Consider the following 21,172-nt stretch of genomic DNA (forward strand, 5'->3'; position numbering starts at 1 on the left):
ATTTTTGTTGTTTATATTTACAGAACATTAAATACATGGGTTTTTTTTTCAGATAACATATGATAACAGATAACATATCTGTGTGTTTCAATAAATACATGAATGCACTTTTCCAGAACTGTACTATTATTATTATTATTATTATTATTATTATTATTATTATTATTATTATTAACCAAATTACACTCACTTATACATTTGACACAATGTGGTTAAAACTCATACAAATTGAACATAATAAACATTGTTCCAGCCTGGCCCACATAACATCACCACACAACGACTGTAAAGAGTGGGACCATTCTACACACTGCTTTAAATGGCTGTTCCAAAAACCTTGCACCCTACTCTGCTGATTCCTTTTCATGAAGAGATTAATAAGATTAGCCCAGGGCTTGACAGGTTCCAGCCTGTTTTAGAAAAAAAAAATGTAAGAAACTTGAACCAGACACTGCCATTAAGATGTGATATTTTTAAGCAAACTAATTACAAATTGCACTAGAACAGAAATAATCATTGTATTAATCTACATTTAGACTTTTAGAGATCATACATCTAAACATTTTAAGTTAGCCAATGGTTATACAATTTAAACAATTAATGTTTCTCTTTTAACTTTTTTTTATTCAGATACTTAATGTCCAAAATGATACATTTAATACACTTTGATATCAACACTCAGGGTACACCATTAACTGGTTCAGAACTGAAATGAAGAACCTTTGTTCTAAAAGAACAATACAGTTTTAATCGTACTAATAATAAAAATAAATAATAATAATGATGAGTAGCATTGAGCAGCTCTAATCATATGTTTCACAGTTTTCTTCTTACTGTAGATTTCTTTTTTTTGGTTTTCCTTGAAGGCACATTCTGATGTACATTATTTTTGTTTGTCAACAACAAATAAATAATAAATTAATCTTAACATGTTCTGCTATATAGGATGTGAACAAATCATTTTGGTATTTGTTATAATTAGTCACTGCCAATGCTGATTGTTTTAAAACTGGAAACCAAAAACGTTACCTTCAATGACGCATTAAAAAGGGAAGGCGGTTTATAGTGTTTCAAGAGAAAGGAAAGTGTGGGTTCCGGTAAGAGTAGTGATTACTAAATGTCGATTTACAAGACCATATTTATTATTAAAAAATGCACAACTGTATTAAGCTTTATTCTGTACCAATCCAAACTGGCACTTGTACACACATGTTTTAAATGTACACAATGCACATTAGTTTTCATTGTTGATGGATTATGATCAAAGTAAAATATAATCTTGTACCTAAACAAACAGTATCTCTCTAGTATGAGAAGACTTCACTACTGGCATCAGGTAAAGTAAGTTATCTACAAACTGAAATCACTATATTAGTTACAAATGTGGTTCATTATATTCTTTTAAAATAAAACCTAATTTAAAATATCAGAAGAATTTCTCTAAAAGAGCCAGTTTTATTTATGTAATGCCTAAATCCTCAGAACCACACCTTACCTGAATGTATGTATTACAGATGTTTTATTGCGGTTAAACTGTATGATCTTTTTGTAGTGGTTTATTATTATTATTTTTTTTTTTCTTACCTGATCTAATTAATGTCTTATCTTGATACTTTGTGTGGTGGTGCCAGTCTGGCTGCCACACCATGACCGAGTTCTTTGCGGAACATTTTCCCCAAAAAAATTGGATTAGTTAAAATCAATACAAGAACAATTAAACCTATAACATGTAGCAGCGCCTCCATAAATCAGATTTTATCTTAGTGTCACAGTAATTTGAATGCTTTATTTTTCAATTGCATTTTTAACTCATTTGGAATAAGCAGAAACGTGGCTTAGATGTAAAAAGAACACGTGATAATAGGCAAGTATACCTAAAATGATTTATCAGAATTAGCTAATCATTATTTAAAGTAACCTTTTTTAACTATAATGTATACAGCATACCGCGACCCTCACCAGGAGAAACGGAATGATAATGGATGGATGGATGGATGGATGGATGCATACAGCATACAGTATATGAAGCAAAGCTCAGTTTAGTTCCTGACAAAATAAGGATGCAACTAGTTATTCTGAGTTAATTACACTAAAAGGCTGAAAGTGCAAGGATTGCCTTTTTGAAATACCCCACATCCTGAACTGTAACTCAAAAATAGGTGTCTTTGTTGCTCAGTCAGTTCTTATGTTGCTGAGCCTGCCACCAGTATGAACACTCATAGAGTCAGTGCATCGATGCACGAACTGCATGACTAAAAGTAGGAACCAGATATTATCTGTGACAATGGCATACATACAAGCCATTCTTCCAACTGTCAAAACAGAGGACAAATCAATTAGATGTCAACCTTCTCTTGTTTGCACTTATTACTGAGGAACACCATGTCACCCCACACCCAATAGTCTTCCAACCTTAATATGAATGTTTCTTTATTCTGTAAATAGACAGTGTGATTTATTATGCTGTGTATAGGTGTGTTTCACATGAGAATGCCAATCCACCTTTCATCTCCCTCATCTGCACTGCACACATGACCTCATTACAGTTGGAAACAGTACTGTAAATTCTATTGTAATACTCATAATAACATATTTGGCTTCTCTGAGCTGAATTAAAAATGTACTCAATAAAGTGGAATAATAAAAAATAAAAAAATAAAACATTAAAAAAAACACCTCCATTACCATACCTCAGGAGGTCCATTCAGGATGCCTGGAATAAAACTTATTTGGTTTCACAAAATTACAAACTCCTTTATGCTGACTTTTGATAGCATATAATCATCACTCAGTTATGGAACTCACTAAGATGGCTCTATTCTGGTATACAACAGTAAACAATATTTTTTTAAGACCCTTCTAACAAAACAGTTTGTGAGAGGAAACAGAAAACAACATTTTAAAAACTTGTCAGTTTATCAGTTTAAGAGATGGTACTAACAAAAGGCCTTTGAAACAATTTGCCTTGCCTTCTGTTCAACGGGTTAATGGCCTGTACCTGACACCAGCTTTTGCAATAAATAATTAAAGGTGACTATAATGTAATCCGTAACCTCCCTCTATCAAAGCATAGTCTTTGCATGTAGGAGCTCAGCAACGCCTATAAAAATGCCACATCTTGTTTTTTGTTTTTTTAATATAACTACTATTAATGATCAATAGGAGACATGCATGGTAGTAAATAATTAAATAAAATCCGTAATATCTAGTTGCTTTAAACATTTCAATCTAAATGCCCCCTGGGAATCCATAGTTACAGCCTCTATTATGCAACACTACCCAAATATTTAGTATAATACTTAGTTACTGTGCTGTCTCTTCAACCTATCCTGTCAATCTCCATTAAAAATGATGCTGCTGTATTTGTTTATGCATTAACACATTGGAGACAAGACTCTTCCACTAATAACACACCATGCCACCTTAAATCACTCGGCAATGCCACAACACTACGCGGGGTGTAATGAAAAAAACGCTGACATTTGAGCAAAGCCCAACAAACATTCCCAGGACACGCTCGCCTGACTCCTGAACTGACATTTCCTCCCTGAAACCTGCTTGACTGAAAAGCAGACATGCAGGTCAGGTCCTTAACTGGGCTGAGGCACCGCTCCTGCCCTATTTTCAGTAACAAACGGCATCCTGTAAAACGGTTTAGTCTTGCGTCGACTCAACCTGAAAAACATGCACTGAGCCCCCGCCTCTCCTCCCCTTATGATTAATACAGGGTGACTGACATACCTGAGACACCACAAAAGACACCTTACCTGGAACTTCTTTCCTCTCTCCGTGCTCTCCCAGTCCCACTCCTGTTATCCAGGCCTATGTCATTCTCATCAGTTTTCATTTTTTTTTAAAGTATAAGATGAATGCAGATGAAAGCAGTAAGATTGAAATGTCACTCGCCTTTCATTGCCATCAGAGGAGCAGACTTTTCCAGATTATGTGACACTTTGCTGCCACCTATCTGTGTGAATCTTACAAACAAGACATTCTGTAATGTATGTGATAGGGCTTTAGTTTTAAAAAAATACCTGCAGTAGACACAAAAATCCAGCTTTCAGGATAGACTGCTGGAAAAAAAACAACACACTTTTTTTTTTACCCACCAGCCTAAACCAAAACAGTTGCTATTGTTAACTTTATAACAGTCCAAAATGTATGACCCCAGGTATATTTTTTGAAGAGTATATTTTTGCTTTAGAGGTTAAAAGAGAACACAAGCTGATTCATCAGCAAGGAATATAACTTTGTGCTATCATTTTATGGTATTGTACAGAATCACTTAAATCATTATTATTACAAAGTAAGATTTGAATAGAACTTGTATCTGAAGAAACTTTGGAACAATATCACCCTGCTGTAATGGACACAGTCTACCTCCATTCCAGTTAAAACCCCTTCCCTAGAACTCTTGTGGGAATGTGGCTGGAGCCTTAATAAGGTAATTTATTAATAGGTAATTAAGGCTCCAGCCATGAATAGAAAAGACTCACTCTCGGCTCAGAGGGGGATGTTCAGAGGAGGAACGGGAGCGAGAGTGAAAATTAAAAAAAACAAAACATATACAGGATCAGTGAAGGCATTTGCCCAGCCTGACCTGTATTGGCTGTTCGTTTTGTGTTTGTGATTTGTTTTATTTAAAATATTTATTTTGCTCTGTGAGCACAGTGTTTTTGTTTAAATCTTTTACTTTATTTTTTGTATTTAAAAATAAAGACGGCGCAAACGCCATTGCACCCTACCTGCAGTATCTGTTTCAGTTCCTTCTAGCCTGACGTCACCACACACTCCATCCTGTCACAGGTATGCATTTGAACAAATGAATTATATTAACAGTTTAGCATGAATCTGTTTTATATGCATGCCCGCAAATTAAACATTGTGATTTTTTAAAAATATATTTTGATACTACAAGTAAATACAAATTACAGCAAGCACTGTACAACCTCAAAACCTGTTTGAAAAGGCAGGGTACAATCTGGTTTTCATGGCAATAGGAGCCATAGAAAAGGCTGACAATCATGGCATATTTTGTGGTTTGTTTCTATTGTGGGAAACGCCTCCCAGGGGTCTGTGTCAAGACCACAAAACTGATTGAGGTAAAAAGTCACACAGTGCACACTAACTAAAACCACAGTCACAGGGAACCTTTACTGGAGTTGGTGTACAAGGTTTCAGGGTTTGATTTTCATACTGCATTTTCCTTTCACAATAATAGCCCATTCTTGGTAAAGTGTTGGTCACTAACATAGTTTTAGTTTATATAAATTTTATATTCTACAATTCGAGCACATCACAATTCCTAAGATTTACAGCTTTGTAAATGAAAAAAAAAATACTTGTGAAGCTGTTTGTTTAAAAAATCTACTTTGACTAAAAAAGGATGACCTAGTTTACTATTTTCAAGAAATATTAAAATGCAAAATCCAGAAGCTATAGATAGGTAACAATGGAAGTGTAATCTATGTACATATGTAAAGACAGACAAACAGTTCTGCACATTTGTTTTACAGATTAGCAAGGCTTTCTATTTTTTTTTCTGGACTCTTTTCTGAGATGGAATTATTACACACGGCAGAAGTCCATGTGCTTCAAAGGCTAGTGATTTCCGTTTCTCTGTTGTAGGTTATTTTCCTGCTGATGTGATTTAACTACAAAATCATGTTAATGTTTGGATCCTGAAAAGGGCACTGCGGCCATAATGGCTGTGAATAGACATACATTTTGAGGGGCATTGCAACAACTGAGAAGGGCACCCATGGCAATTGCTGCATGGTTAATTTCGAGCCCTGTATACATCTTCAGGCAGAAATCCTTATTCACTGATTGGCTGCACACCAAAATATAGCTTTCTCATTGGCTCAGGCACTTGCCTTTCTGACTTGCACATAATGCAAGATGTTTGTTTTCATACCAGACATCAGTGACCATGAGAGAGGCACCAGCATTATTTGTGTCAACACATTTGCAATAAATAATGTGAGAAGGATTTCAAGTTATTTATATGTTTTATTTGAAAATAAAAATAAGGCTGTACAACTTGTTTGAAAAGTACCCTGTACTATTGAAAAAAGATTCATCAGGAACAAAAACTAACACATTTTGCATAAAATCCTAGGCATGTTCATGAGTAAATAAAACAAATGCACATATAAATAACATGCAAGTGTGAAAAATGTTTTACCAACAGTTGAAAGAACATGTCCTGCAAGTGATTACACTTTTTAGAAAATAAATGAGCTTACATTCAGAGTTCATGTTGTAACGATCACTCTGCACAACTGAGAAGCAGTTGCACTGTCCTCCCTAAGGAGAGACTACTGGCCCTATTCCTATAGCTAAATAAGTCAGCAAGAGTGACAGACAGCAAAAGCAGGGACGTCAGAGGTGTCAATTTCAAGAACAATCGGTTTATTATTGTGAACAATAATGTCAACAAATGAAAAAATGAACAAATGAATGAAATGAATAATGATAAGAAAGTAATTCAAATAATTGCAGGTAACAGGTAAGACATAAGATGGTGGGAGAATGACAGGTAGGCCCAACAAGTCCAGTAATAGCAGGGTAATTGAAATCCATACAAAGTAACAAAATAACAAAAAAATACAGGAAACAAAGTATCAAATTAAAGTAGAAAAAATCCAAACAAAAAAGAAATGATCTCACCCACAAATAAGGCAGTCCAGCAAAGTGTCCCGAAATGATGGTGATTGTAGAAAGTTGAAAACATTGAGTACGTTGAAATTGTTGAGACTGTCCAGTAGTGTTGAGTTGAATGGTGAACAGTTGTTTGAAAAAAATCAGGAGGATCAGGAAAAAATGGAGGCTGTCACACATAAAACAACAAACACTAAACAGACCTAGAAAAACAGCTCAACTTAAACAAGTAACAGTGAAAACAAAAAGAGCAGTTTAGACAAAGCGCAGTGACAAAAGAAAATGAACGGATGCACTGGAATTATCTAAGGATGGTAATGGATTCACTGAAATTTAAGTAAAGAAAATGCTGTAGTTAAATGGATTCCTCTGAGAAAGGGAGTCTCCCTCAGGCCTGATTAGCCAGCTTTAATACAAGTGCTGGCTACTAAGGAGCTCTGAGATTGGAGGGGTGGAAATCTGAATGAGCCAATGGGGAGAGAGGATGAACAGAGGGTGGTTGCAAGGAACTATGGGAAATGAAGTTTTGACCTGGCCAGGCTACTGACCCTAATTAAAGGGACAGGTGGGTGAGACTTACACCCACATTATGTAGCATGGGAATTGCTACATATTCCCCCCCCCCACACTGGAGGTGCAAGGGACGAACGCCATAGTAGCGTTTTAAATTAACAATATTGACAGTATCCTCTTTGAAATAATCTGGCTCCCCCCACTTGACTTTGTAGTTGTTGGGTCCAAGTCTCTTGGTTACAAGAGCTGGCCCAAACCATTTAGGGGCAAGTTTTGCGGAAAACTTTCCGGAGGCATCAGATAAGGGGTGAGATCTTATCCAGACTAACTCACCTTCTTCATACTGACAGTGTGCTCTCCGGGCATTGTAATTCAGAGCTTGCCGTTTCTGAGCTTTGGCAACGTGATCCCTCACCTCTTCGGCAATCTGCTGCTGGCGATCTAGCAGTTGGTAGGGATCGGTGGATGGAGCAGGAGCAACAGCGATTAATCGGTCCAATGGGCCTCTGATGGTCCTTCCGAGCGCTAGTACTGCAGGAGAGAAGCCAGTGGTTTCATGTTTGGCGGTGTTGAGGGCGAAACGAAACTCAGGTAGCCACTGATCCCACAGCTGATGGTTTTTCCCAACGAAAGATGCAACCATGGTCTTTAAGGTGCGGTTCACGCGTTCTGTCAGGTTGGTCTGTGGGTGGTAGCTGGTGGTGAGTTTTTGTACTACTCCCCAGGTCTTGCACACCTCTGCGAGTAGCTGGCTCGTGAACTGAGGTCCACGGTCTGAAAGAATGTGTTGCGGTGTTCCCCATCGAGTGAATATTTCCTGCGTCAAAATGTTCACAATTTTGGTGGTCTTACTGTCCCGCAATGGAAACAGCTCAACCCACTTTGTGAAGTAATCAACAATGACCAGGATGTAAGTGTTACCTTTTTTACTTCTTGGGAAAGGTCCCATTAGGTCCAGACCCAGCATCTCTCCGGGCTCCTTCACAGTAGTGGACTGGAGTTGACCTGCAGGTTTGGTGTTGGACGGTTTGTACTTCTGGCAGGTTTGACACTCCTTTATGTGGTGCCATGTATCTTTACGGATGGAGGGCCACCATGCAACCTCCAGCATGCGCAACAGGGTCTTCATCCTGCCCAGGTGACCTCCCAAAGGGTTGTCATGGTAGTGGTGGAGGAAGGAATCCGTCAGCTGTTCCGGAATAACCAGCTGGTATCGGAATCCTTGTTTAGGAATGGGCACCCGGCGATACACAAGTCCCTGCTGTTGGATGAAGGAGATGCGGTTATCATTGGCAGTATTGGAAGCAATGTCATTGATGATGTCAGAGATAGCTGGGTCTTTGGACTGAGCGGCCGCAATCTGGTCCATGGTGGTGGGAAGATCCATGCTACTCGCAGGGGCATTGCTAGCACACACTGATGCAGAAGGAGTTGAAGGTGGTACAAGTGGAGCTCTAGAGAGTGCATCAGGTACAAGATTCAGACTACCTTTCCTGTAAATAACGGTAAAAGTGAATTGTTGTAGGCGAAGAGTCCAGCGGGTCAGTCTGGAAGAGGTTTTTGGGTTGTTGAATGCCCAGGAGAGTGCAGCGTGGTCAGTGACAACCTCAAACTCCATCCCCTCCAGATAATGCCGCCATTTTTCTACTGCCCACACGACAGCGAGACACTCCTTTTCAGATGTGGAGTAGTTTTTTTCGGCAGAGTTCAGTAATTTGGAGGCGTAGGCTATTACCTTCTCATCATCTCCTTCTAGCTGAGTCAGAACCGCTCCAAGTCCTACATCGCTGGCATCAGTAAAGACTCGGAACGTCTTGTTGATGTCCGGGTGAGCGAGGACTGGAGGACTGATCAAAGCTTCTTGGAGGAGTTTGAAACTCTTCTGGCACTCTCCTGTCCATTTCCAGGGGACATCTTTCTTTTTCAAGTTGTTAAGTGGGGCAGCAATATCCGCAAACCTGGGGATGTACTTGTGGTACCACCCTGCCAAACCTAGGAACCGTTGAACCTCCTTCAAGTTGGTAGGAATGGGATATTCCTGGATGGCTTGGAGCTTGTGGGGATCAGCAGCTACACCCTCACCTGAAACCACATGACCAAGGAAATGGAGAGTGTGTTTAAAGAAGTGGCATTTTTTGAGATTGAGTGTAAGACGGGCCAGATGAAGTTTGTTGAAGACAGCTTCGAGGTCTTGAAGATGCTGTGCGGAGTTTGGTGAATAGACAATGATGTCATCTATGTAGACGAAACAGATCTTCCCTCTGAGGTCTCCTAACACTCTCTCCATCAGCCGTTGAAAAGTGGCTGCAGCATTTTTTAACCCAAATGGCATTACATTAAATTGATAAAAACCAAAGGGTGTGGTAAACGCAGTCTTCGCTCTACTTGCTGAGTCCATCGCCACTTGCCAGTAACCTGAGCGTAGATCAAGGGAACTGAATACCGCAGCACCACTCAGGGACTCCAGGATGTCATGAATGAGGGGCATGGGATATGCATCAAAGACAGTCTTTGCATTCAGCTTTCTGTAGTCCACACAGAACCTGTAACCACCATCTTTCTTCTCTGTGAGCACCACTGGAGAGGACCATGGGGAGTTAGATGGTTCTATAACTCCGTCCAGCAGCATGTCTTGGACGTGTTCCTTGATTAAAGCCTTCTTCAGTGGAGACGCTCTATACAGTCGACCCCGAACAGGGACTTTGTCCTCAGTGGAGATGGAGTGACGGGTGACTGTTGTCATTCCCAACTTATCAGTGCAGACTGAAGACCACTTTTGCTGGAGGTTCTGGAGTTGTTGCTCGACAGGAGATGGTTCAGCTGAGGTGATGGTCATGGTCACCTTCGCCGGTTGGCATGGTTTTGGATCAGAGGTGGTAGGTGGCTGGCAAGATGTATGGAAGTAGAGGCTGACACTCGATAAGGACCTGTCCCAGGAAGCTTCCCCCTCATACCGTGGCAAAAAAGGATGGTAGGAGAAATCCTTCTGATGTTTGACACCATACTGCCTATTGACAATGTCAATCTGGGTATGAGTTTTCTCCAAGAAATCCAAGCCTAGAACAAGGGGAAACGTCAGGTGATGATCCTGTAGGACATATGTGCCTAGAAACCAGATCTCTCCGTGGAGAAGGTAAGTGAGGCGAACTTGACCTTTGGCCTGGTGTGACTGTCCATCCGCCAGCATGAAATACTGGTCCTGTGCAGACTCCAGCTCTTCCCCTGGATGAGCTATCTTCCTCCAGAGACTCTCTCTCATCAGAGTGAAGGTGCTCCCAGTGTCCAGGACTGCAGGCCCTTGGAGCCCTCGAACGCCTACATCCACGATCAGCAGAGTCAGGCTTGCAGCAGGAACCATATTTTTCTTCTCCTGGCTTCTCACCATGCTGACCTCTGCCGGCTTCTTCATAGCTCCTTTATGGCTCCTATTGTCCTGAACGGCTTTGCTGGATTTTGCCTTGATCCAGTATTCCCGCTGAGCAGCGTTGTCTCTCTCCACCTGGGTCCCGATGCGCACCAGTTCTGCCACTGTCTTCACTGTTCCCCTAAGGGAGCTTGCCAGTTTGGGATTACAGCTGTTTAGAATGCGACAAACCAACTCAGTCTCCTCCAAGTCTGGCTTCCAGCGCAGACATAGGGCACGATAGTCATAGGCGAAGTCAAGGATTCGCTCGTCAGGCAGCTGGACTCTGGAGCGGAGTCGGTCTTCCACTTCGGTCTGGAAGTCAGACGGCAGAAAGGCTTGACGGAAGACAGTCTTGAACTGTTCCCAGGAGTGGATTCCCTTGCGCTCTGCAACCCACCAGCTCTTTGCTGAGCCTTTCAGCACACTGGACATGGTTGCCAGGATCTGATTTGGTGTCATGGGTCGTAGCGCTAGGAATTCATCACATTTGTCCAGGAAGTCAATGGCATCGCTGCTGGCCTCCCTGCCAAACTCTGGGAAGTTGATTTTAATGGGCAGCTTTGCTTGGGAAAGACTTCCTTCAGTTCTGGAGCCATGGTAATCAGCAGACCCACCGTCAAAGCAGAATTGTTGTGGTGCAGACTGCTTTCTAGAGGAGAAAGACGGCAAAGAAAGTGGTAGACGAGGGGTGCTGGTCTTTTTGAAGAGTTTCTTCAGCTCTTCTCCCCACAGCACATCCCGGCGTTTCAGGCACTTCACCACTTCCAGATCCATTTCATCAAGGGCCTCTTGCCTTCGATTCTCCATATCTGCGAAGCGTCCTTCGATGTAACCTCGCAGGACCTGTTCACGATTAATGCTGCTCTCCTGTAACTCAGACAGCTGTGTTTCCAGTTGCTCAACACGGTCAGTGAGATGGGAACAGTACTCAGTCAATTGCCCTATCACAACACTGTCAGTAAGGTTCCCTTCATCATCATCGCCTCCAGAAAGATCTGCCCCTTCCTGTGTAATGTACAGGTCACTAATGCGGGTGGTTCTCTCTGTGATAGGCTCTCTGATAGTCACATGGGGTCTATCTCCAATCTCAGAGAAGTTTAGCGAAGTCAAGGTCTGATCTTCCATTTCTGACATTAAGTTCCCAACAATTTAAACTGATGAATTTAGATATGAATTTAATGACACAAAGGCTCCCCGTACGGGCCACCAATTCTGTAACGATCACTCTGCACAACTGAGAAGCAGTTGCACTGTCCTCCCTAAGGAGAGACTACTGGCCCTATTCCTATAGCTAAATAAGTCAGCAAGAGTGACAGACAGCAAAAGCAGGGACGTCAGAGGTGTCAATTTCAAGAACAATCGGTTTATTATTGTGAACAATAATGTCAACAAATGAAAAAATGAACAAATGAATGAAATGAATAATGATAAGAAAGTAATTCAAATAATTGCAGGTAACAGGTAAGACATAAGATGGTGGGAGAATGACAGGTAGGCCCAACAAGTCCAGTAATAGCAGGGTAATTGAAATCCATACAAAGTAACAAAATAACAAAAAAATACAGGAAACAAAGTATCAAATTAAAGTAGAAAAAATCCAAACAAAAAAGAAATGATCTCACCCACAAATAAGGCAGTCCAGCAAAGTGTCCCGAAATGATGGTGATTGTAGAAAGTTGAAAACATTGAGTACGTTGAAATTGTTGAGTCTGTCCAGTAGTGTTGAGTTGAATGGTGAACAGTTGTTTGAAAAAAATCAGGAGGATCAGGAAAAAATGGAGGCTGTCACACATAAAACAACAAACACTAAACAGACCTAGAAAAACAGCTCAACTTAAACAAGTAACAGTGAAAACAAAAAGAGCAGTTTAGACAAAGCGCAGTGACAAAAGAAAATGAACGGATGCACTGGAATTATCTAAGGATGGTAATGGATTCACTGAAATTTAAGTAAAGAAAATGCTGTAGTTAAATGGATTCCTCTGAGAAAGGGAGTCTCCCTCAGGCCTGATTAGCCAGCTTTAATACAAGTGCTGGCTACTAAGGAGCTCTGAGATTGGAGGGGTGGAAATCTGAATGAGCCAATGGGGAGAGAGGATGAACAGAGGGTGGTTGCAAGGAACTATGGGAAATGAAGTTTTGACCTGGCCAGGCTACTGACCCTAATTAAAGGGACAGGTGGGTGAGACTTACACCCACATTATGTAGCATGGGAATTGCTACAATGTAGTATACATAACCAGAACATTTACACTGAATGTTAGCATGGAACATAGCAATTGTAATTGTTATTGTAACAGGGCAAGCAGCCCTGTACATTGTTTATTTATTTTTAGATCGGGGTCTCCCCCTCCACCCCTGTGCAGAGTGTTTTTATTTTGTATTATTTTTATTGTATTATTGTATACATGACGGCGAGCGCCGTATGTGTTATTGTTTTGTTTATTTAAAACGTGTCCTGGCAGAGGCGAGATCGGTGCTCGTCCTCTGCCAGGAGTAATAATTAAAACTCGTGCAGAAGGTGGCCATCTCCCGAATTAATTAGGTGATTTAATTTGTTGCTAATCGGGAGATGGTCACCTGCTATAAAAAGCCTGCAGCTCGCCAACTCAGTGTGGGGTGTTGGAAGGCGAGAGCGAGAGCGAGAGCGAGAGCCTAAATTTATAAAATACAGGAACAGTGACAGCGACTGCCCAGCCTGACCTGTATGGTCTATTTATTATTTATTGTTGATTTAGTGTTCGTGATTTGTTTTTGTTTAACCTTTTATTTTGCTCTGTGAGCGAGTGTTTATTTTTGTTTAAATATTTTATTTTTGGATTATTTAAATAAAACGGCGCCCGCGCCACTGCACCTTACTTTTTGTTTTTGTTGTCCCTTCTTCTGGTCTGACGTCACCCTCAGCCATTCCTGCCACACGTTGTGTCCTGCGTGGGATCGCAGCGCCTCCAGGACGCAGGCAGAAGAGGGTACTGCATCTTTTTCATTTTTTTCGTTTTTTTGATTGTGTGGAGTGAAGAGGAGGAAGGAAGATGGGAGGAAAGAGGTTGGAGGAAGCTTCGTGGTGCCTGCACTTCACGGAGGTGAGGCACTACCAGAGGGAAAGTGCTCCACAGAGGCCACCTCTCCAGAGAAGGATGGAGAGGTATGAGAGCTGGCTGAGGGACCCTAGCGCCCCGCTGTGGTTAAAAACAGAGGGGAGACATCTGCTGGGGGACAGCAACCTGGATGTCTTCTTGGACTTCGTTAGGCTGGAGCCAGAAGTTCAGGAAAAGGCCATCACCAGAGGATATCCAGGGCTCATAGAGGCCTTGGAGAGGATGACCCAGATGGTCGACCGGGTCTACCAGGAGCGAGAGGGGAGAGAGCGGAAGGTGAGGAGAAGGAGGCAGAGAGGGAACACTGACCTGGAATGGGAGGAGCCCGAACGTCCTGCGCCTGAGTGGGAGGAGACCGAACGTCCTGCGCCTGAGTGGGAGGAGCCCGAACGTCCTGTGCCTGAGTGGGAGGAGCCCGAACGTCCACAGCCCAAGAGGGGGGAGTCGGTGCGTCCACAGCCCAAGAGGGGGGAGTCGGTGCGTCCACAGCCCAAGAGGGGGAAGGCCGAAGGTCCACAGCCCAGGTACCTGCCAGCAGAGGGAGAGTTCCTGCTGGTTACACCTCCACCTCTGTGGGAGGACTGCGAGTCCCTCCCACCTCCGCCAGCAGAGGGAGCATACCTGCTGCTTCCACCTCCACCGCCCTGGGAGGACTGGGTGTCGCTCCTACCTCCGCCAGCAGAGGGAGAATACCTGCTGGTGCCACCTCCGTCTCCGTGGGAGGACTGTGAGTCGCTCCCACCTCCGCCAGCAGAGGGAGAATACCTGCTGGTGCCACCTCCGTCTCCGTGGGAGGACGACGTGTCGCTCCCACCACCACCACCAGCAGAGGGAGCATGCCTGCTGGTTCCGCTTCCACCACCGCCAGCAGCCAGAAGGGGAGGAGCCCCTGCCGCCTTCGCAGCCTGAAGGGGAGGAAGCCCTGCCGCCTTCGCAGCCTGAAGGGGAGGAAGCCCTGCCGCCTTCGCAGCCTGAAGGGGAGGAAGCCCTGCCGCCTTCGCAGCCTGAAGGGGAGGAAGCCCTGCCGCCTTCGCAGCCTGAAGGGGAGGAAGCCCTGCCGCCTTCGCAGCCTGAAGGGGAGGAAGCCCTGCCGCCTTCGCAGCCTGAAGGGGAGGAAGCCCTGCCGCCTTCGCAGCCTGAAGGGGAGGAAGCCCTGCCGCCTTCGCAGCCTGAAGGGGAGGAAGCCCTGCCGCCTTGGCCGCCTGAAGGGGAGGAGCCCCTGCCGCCTGAAGGGGAGGAGCCCCTCCCGCCTTGGCCGCCTGAAGGGGAGGAAGCCCTGCCGCCTTCGCAGCCTGAAGGGGAGGAAGCCCTGCCGCCTTCGCAGCCTGAAGGGGAGGAAGCCCTGCCGCCTTGGCCGCCTGAAGGGGAGGAAGCCCTGCCGCCTTGGCCGCCTGAAGGGGAGGAAGCCCTGCCGCCTTGGCCGCCTGAAGGGGAGGAAGCCCTGCCGCCTTGGCCGCCTGAAGGGGAGGAAGCCCTGCCGCCTTGGCCGCCTGAAGGGGAGGAAGCCCTGCCGCCTTGGCCGCCTGAAGGGGAGGAAGCCCTGCCGCCTTCGCAGCCTGAAGGGGAGGAGCCCCTGCCGCCTTGGCAGCCTGAAGGGGAGGAGCCTTGGCCGCCTGAAGGGGAGGAACCCCTGCCGCCAGAAGAGGAGGAGCCCCTGCTGTCTTTACCGTCAGGAGGAGAGGAGCAGGAGCTACCTCTACCTCCACCACCACCACCACCATTGGGAGAAGTGGAGCTCCTGCTGCCGCCTTCATGGCCAGGGGCTCCCCTCCCGCCGTCGGCATCGCCTAGGGTCGCCTGTGTCTCCCTTGCATCTCCTAGGGTTGCTGCCGGTCCTGCGTCGCCTCCCGAGGGTCCGCTGCCGCTGCCGTCGCCTCCCGAGGGTCCGCTGCCGCTGCCGTCGCCTCCCGAGGGTCCGCTGCCGCTGCCGTCGCCTCCCGAGGGTCCGCTGCCGCTGCCGTCGCCTCCCGAGGGTCCGCTGCCGCTGCCGTCGCCTCCCGAGGGTCCGCTGCCGCTGCCGTCGCCTCCCGAGGGTCCGCTGCCGTCGCCTCCCGAGGGTCCGCTGCCGTCGCCTGGGGTCGCCAGGGATCCAACGGAAGCGAGATGAAGTGAAGTCTCAGCAGAAACTACTAAATGCCGCCACAACAACAAATGAAGGTATGTTAAAAGCATCATATCTGCTGGCCCTTCGCATAGCCAAATGCAAGTCACCATTTACAATCAGTGAAGAATGAATAATGCCTTCAATAATAGATGCCTGTTGTGAAGTCTTGGGTGATACAGCTGTCAAAAAAGTCAGTGACATTCCTCTGTTAAACGATAATGTCTCACGTAGAATTACTGATATTGCAGAAGATATTGAATCACAATTAACAGAGAGAGTGAAAGCATCAGGCTGGTTTGCAATTCAATTGGATGAGTCAACAGACATTTCCAGTAACACAGATCTTACGTGACAGGACGTGGACTCCAGTGGCACCGTTGCATTTGAATAACGAGTACGTGACAGGACGTGGACTCCAGTGGGACCGCTGCATTGGAATAACGAGTACGTGACAGGACATGGACTCCAGTGGCACCGCTGCATTGGAATGACGAGTAAGTGACAGGAGGTGGACTCTAGTGGCACCGCTGCATTGGAATAACGAGTATGTGACACGATGTGGACTCCAGTGGCCCTGCTGCATTGGAATAACGAGTATGTGACAGGACGTGGACTCCAGTGGCACCGCTGCATTGGAATAACGAGTATGTGACACGATGTGGACTCCAGTGGCACTGCTGCATTGGAATAACGAGTACGTGACAGGACGTGGACTCCAGTGGCACCGCTGCATTGGAATAACGAGTATGTGACACGATGTGGACTCCAGTGGCACTGCTGCATTGGAATAACGAGTACGTGACAGGACGTGGACTCCAGTGGCACTGCTGCATTGGAATAACAAGTAAGTGACAGGAAATGGACTCCAGTGGCACCGCTGCATTGGAATAACGAGTAAGTGACAGGAGGTGGACTCTAGTGGCACCGCTGCATTGGAATAACGAGTATGTGACACGATGTGGACTCCAGTGGCACTGCTGCATTGGAATAACAAGTACGTGACAGGACGTGGACTCCAGTGGCACCGCTGCATTGGAATAACAAGTATGTGACAGGAAATGGACTCCAGTGGCACCGCTGCATTGGAATAACGAGTAAGTGACAGGAGGTGGACTCTAGTGGCACCGCTGCATTGGAATAACAAGTATGTGACACGATGTGGACTCCAGTGGCACTGCTGCATTGGAATAACGAGTATGTGACAGGACGTGGACTCCAGTGGCACCGCTGCATTGGAATAACGAGTACGTGACAGGACGTGGACTCCAATGGCACCGCTGCATTGGAATAACGAGTACGTGACACGATGTGGACTCCAGTGGCACTGCTGCATTGGAATAACGAGTACGTGACAGGACGTGGACTCCAGTGGCACTGCTGCATTGGAATAACGAGTACGTGACAGGACGTGGACTCCAGTGGCACCGCTGCATTGGAATAACAAGTACGGGACAGGAGGTGGACTCCAGTGGCACCGCTGCATTGGAATAACGAGTATGTGACAGGACGTGGACTCCAGTGGGACCGCTGCATTGAAATAACGAGTATGTGACAGGACGTGGACTCCAGTTGGACCGCTGCATTGGAATAACGACTACATGACAGGACGTGGACTCCAATGGCACCGCTGCATTGGAATAACGAGTATGTGAGAGGACGTGGACTCCAATGGCACCGCTGCATTGGAATAACGAGTATGTGAGAGGACGTGGACTCCAGTGGGACAGCTGCATTGAAATAACGAGTATTTTTCAGGACATGGACTCCAGTGGCACCGCTGCATTAGAATAACAAGTACTGGACAGGACGTGGACTCCAGTGGCACCGCTATATTGGAATAACGAGTACGTGACAGGACGTGGACTCCAGTGGCACCGCTGCATTGGAATAATGAGTATGTGAGAGGACGTGGACTCCAGTGGGACAGCTACATTGAAATAACAAGTACGTGACAGGACGTGGACTCCAGTGGGACCGCTGCATTGGAATAACGAGTATGTGACAGGATGTGGACTCCAGTGAGACCGCTGCATTGGAATTTGCACTGACGGAGCAGCTGCAATGACAGACAGACATTCAGGTGCATCGGCTGCTCAAGCAACACATTGCTTCGTTCATAGAGACGTATTGGCAGCCAAGAAATTATCTCCAGAACCTAATGATGTCCTCAGTATAGTAGTTAAAGTGGTGAATTTTGTGAAAGCAAATTCACTCAATTCTTGCATCTTTGCTGCTATGTGTGAAGAAATGGGGGCTGACCACCATGACTTACTTTTACACACTGAAGTGCGGCAGTTGTCGCGTGGTAAAGTATTAAACCGAGTGTACGAACTGCGACGTGAATTTGAAGCCTTTCTGTCTCAAAAAGAAGTCTCCTTTGGTAGAATACTTTAAGGATTTGCAATGGCTGGCCAAGCTTGCATATCTGGCAGATATATTTGATCACTTCAATAAGCTGAATCTTTCTATGCAGGGAAATGTATCCAGTGTGTTTGAAATGGCTGACAAGATCACAGCTTTTAAAAGAAGCTCAAAGTCTGGAAAGAAAGAGTCAAGCACGATTGTTTTGACATTCCCGTCTTTTGCATTTATGGCTATTGATGGTAGTAAAGATGTTGATCACACTTGCCTGTGCGAAATTATTTCATCCCATCTAAAATTAACTCTCCAAAAATGTGAAGAGTATTTCCCCTCCGAGTCTGATCCACGGAAAGGAAAGCAAGGGTCTGTGACCCATTCTCATCTCTAGACACAGAGATCTCCTTGTTGCCATCGTTAGAGGACAAGTTGCTGGAATTGGCAAGTGATGAGGGTCTGAAGTTACAATTTCAAAAACTTACTCTACCTGTTTTCTGGATCTAAGTCAATACAGAATACCCACAACTCAGTGAACTGGCAGTCAAAACCTTACTCACATTTCATTCTATTTACCTGTGCAAAAGTGGATTTTCAGCAATGACTGCAACTAAAACTAAATAGCGAAACAGGCTGAGCATTGGAAACATGCTCTCAGTGTCCTTGTCTGAAATTCTTCCCCGGATTGAAAAACTTGTGTCTAAAAGGCAGGCACAGAAATCTCATTAAGATTCTGGTGAATTAATCCATCTAATATATATTTTTTTAAATTTCTGATTATTACTGTATATAAAAATTGACCATGCTCACTGTTACATTTACATGTAACCCTTATAATTAAAAAGTTATATGCACAAATCAGAAAAAAAAACAGGCGAAAATGGCCTAGTCCTTAAAGTGGTCCGCAGTAGTTTAGGAAGACAGCAGGCCGGTCCCTGGCATCAAAAAGGTTGAGAAACACTGGTTTAATGACATTCCTAAAAGTAAACTGCAAGATCCGAAGGCTAAAATGAATCAAACGTTTATGCTGTATATTAATAGCAATTGTACCAGAAGGTAGATGTGCCTGATCAAAAATGTAATCGTCTGTAGAGACTCCATGTTCCTGACATTACCAGCCACATGCCTGTTACAGCACTGAAAATGACGTAGGGTTTTCTGTTAAAATCTGCTGCTCATTTGGTTGCTGTGTGTGAGTAGAGCTGGTTCTTAGCTCATCAGCACTTCTATATGGTTCATTCTTTATATTTAACCCATGGGACCAGTAGGGAATGTAACCAAATGTAATACATTTTATAGCTGATGTTTGTTACACAGAGAAAATGCACTGAGCTTACTGTGTGGCAGAAACACAAAGAAACACAGAGCATATTCAGACACAGACCAAACATTTAAAGCAATTGCTAATATTTCATGAGCAGGAGCTAGGGCTGCGTGAAGAATATGGGTTAGTATTTAGAGGCTTAGCCTCGAGGGAATGATGATGGCCTGCGGGCCAGGAGTGCTTGTTTTGAACTGTTGGTGGCCTGTTGGCCAGGGAAGGTTCGAGCTATTAATGGCCTGCGGGCCAGGGCAAAGGATGGGGTCCAGACTTTATACCGTAATAACCTGCGGAGGTCAGCCCCATGGGACCCCCTGAAAAACAGAGAAATCCTCTGATTCTGCAGAGAATCCTGGAGGCACTGCCTTGTGGACCGGGCCATGCCCCCAGAGGACAGAAAGAAGGAAGGAAGGAAAGAGAATCCCTGTCTCCAGGACCCGCCCTCAAAGAGGTGAGGCGAGTCCTCCAAGGCCAGGCACTGGAGTGTGCCACAGGGGTATCTGAAAGATAGAGTTTGTTAGTATTTGGACTTTAGTATTTAAGGATTGTAGATGACTACAGCTCTTACTGGTACAGTGAGAGAAAAAAAAAAAAGTCTCTGGGTGAGACAAGAAATAGCATATGAGCTGCGAAAGAACAGCTCAAAAGGGAGGTAAATCCCTATCAATATGCATGAAAATTGGTGTGTGTGTGTGTGGTCGGATAAGACGCTTTTGTATACACCTGTATCTCAAAAAGTACTGCCAATTTAGGAACCGCACTTGGCATACACATAGTCCCAGGAGTGTAGATGTGCAACGGGGTAGTTATATTTTTTGGGGGGTCCTGGTTTTACCGAAATTGAACCATAAAGTTAACAGTCTGACGTCACTTCTGTCTGACGTCAGTGCTTGGCAGCATTGCTTTTGACCGTTCCATTTCACTGAATAGGGAGACATTTAATAGCCTATAGTTCAGCACACACGGGTCAGATCTGTGTTTCTGTCTGGATAAAACTGGTAAACACTGATAATTATGTAACACAATTTTTGTTCCTGGGTAGTAAGTGTTATTTCCTAATTGCTTATGCCTCAAAAGTATAGAAAATGGCTATTATTCCTCACAAACTTTGCTTTTGTGACCAGGAGTGATATTTTGAAATTTACCTATTTCCAATGAGAAAACGGGCGAATTTGTGTCTTTTCGTTCACATAAAGTCAGAAAAAAACAACATATGAATCCAAATTAACATGTATTTATACTAAAGTAATACAAAAATGACTACAAAAGATTTAGAAGTGAGTAGTTTTTCAAGATTTACGATTATACTGTAAATCACTTTCACGAATCAGCCCCCAAATGTAGTCTCCCATCATGTTCTAGTTATACTGTCCTTCATTGACAGCTCATCCAGGAGCCTCAAAGCCGTGCTGCTCCATAATGGTAACAAGTACCCGTCTCTTCCCCTGGCTCACTCGGTGCACCTCAAAGAGGATTACAACAGCATCAAGACCTTGCTGGATGCCTTGAAGTATGATGAGTACAGCTGGGACCCCCGGAAGGTGCTGATGCCACCACTGCACATCAAATTGGGCCTTATGAAACAATTTGTCAGAGCTCTAGATAAGGAGTCAGCAGCCTTCAAGTACCTTCAAGACTTCTTCCCTAAGCTGTCTGAGGCAAAGGTCAAAGCCGATGTCTTCGTCGGACCACAGATAAAGAAGATCCTGGAG

The 21,172-nt window shown here is 44.5% G+C and overlaps 1 protein-coding gene across 1 annotated transcript in view; it reads right to left on the minus strand.

Moving 5' to 3' along the window:
• The window catches only part of LOC131731529 (uncharacterized), a 71,560-nt gene extending 60,992 nt beyond the window's left edge, over window positions 1-10,568 (minus strand). The window contains exon 1 of the mRNA XM_059020791.1: window positions 9,451-10,568. Coding sequence (XP_058876774.1) covers window positions 9,451-10,561 — 1,111 coding nt within the window. The 5' untranslated portion in view covers window positions 10,562-10,568. The remainder of the gene's footprint in view (window positions 1-9,450) is intronic.
• Between the last annotated feature and the right edge of the window lie 10,604 nt (window positions 10,569-21,172).

This window comes from Acipenser ruthenus, chromosome 3 (genome assembly GCF_902713425.1).
Source record: "Acipenser ruthenus chromosome 3, fAciRut3.2 maternal haplotype, whole genome shotgun sequence".
Lineage (NCBI taxonomy): Eukaryota > Metazoa > Chordata > Actinopteri > Acipenseriformes > Acipenseridae > Acipenser > Acipenser ruthenus.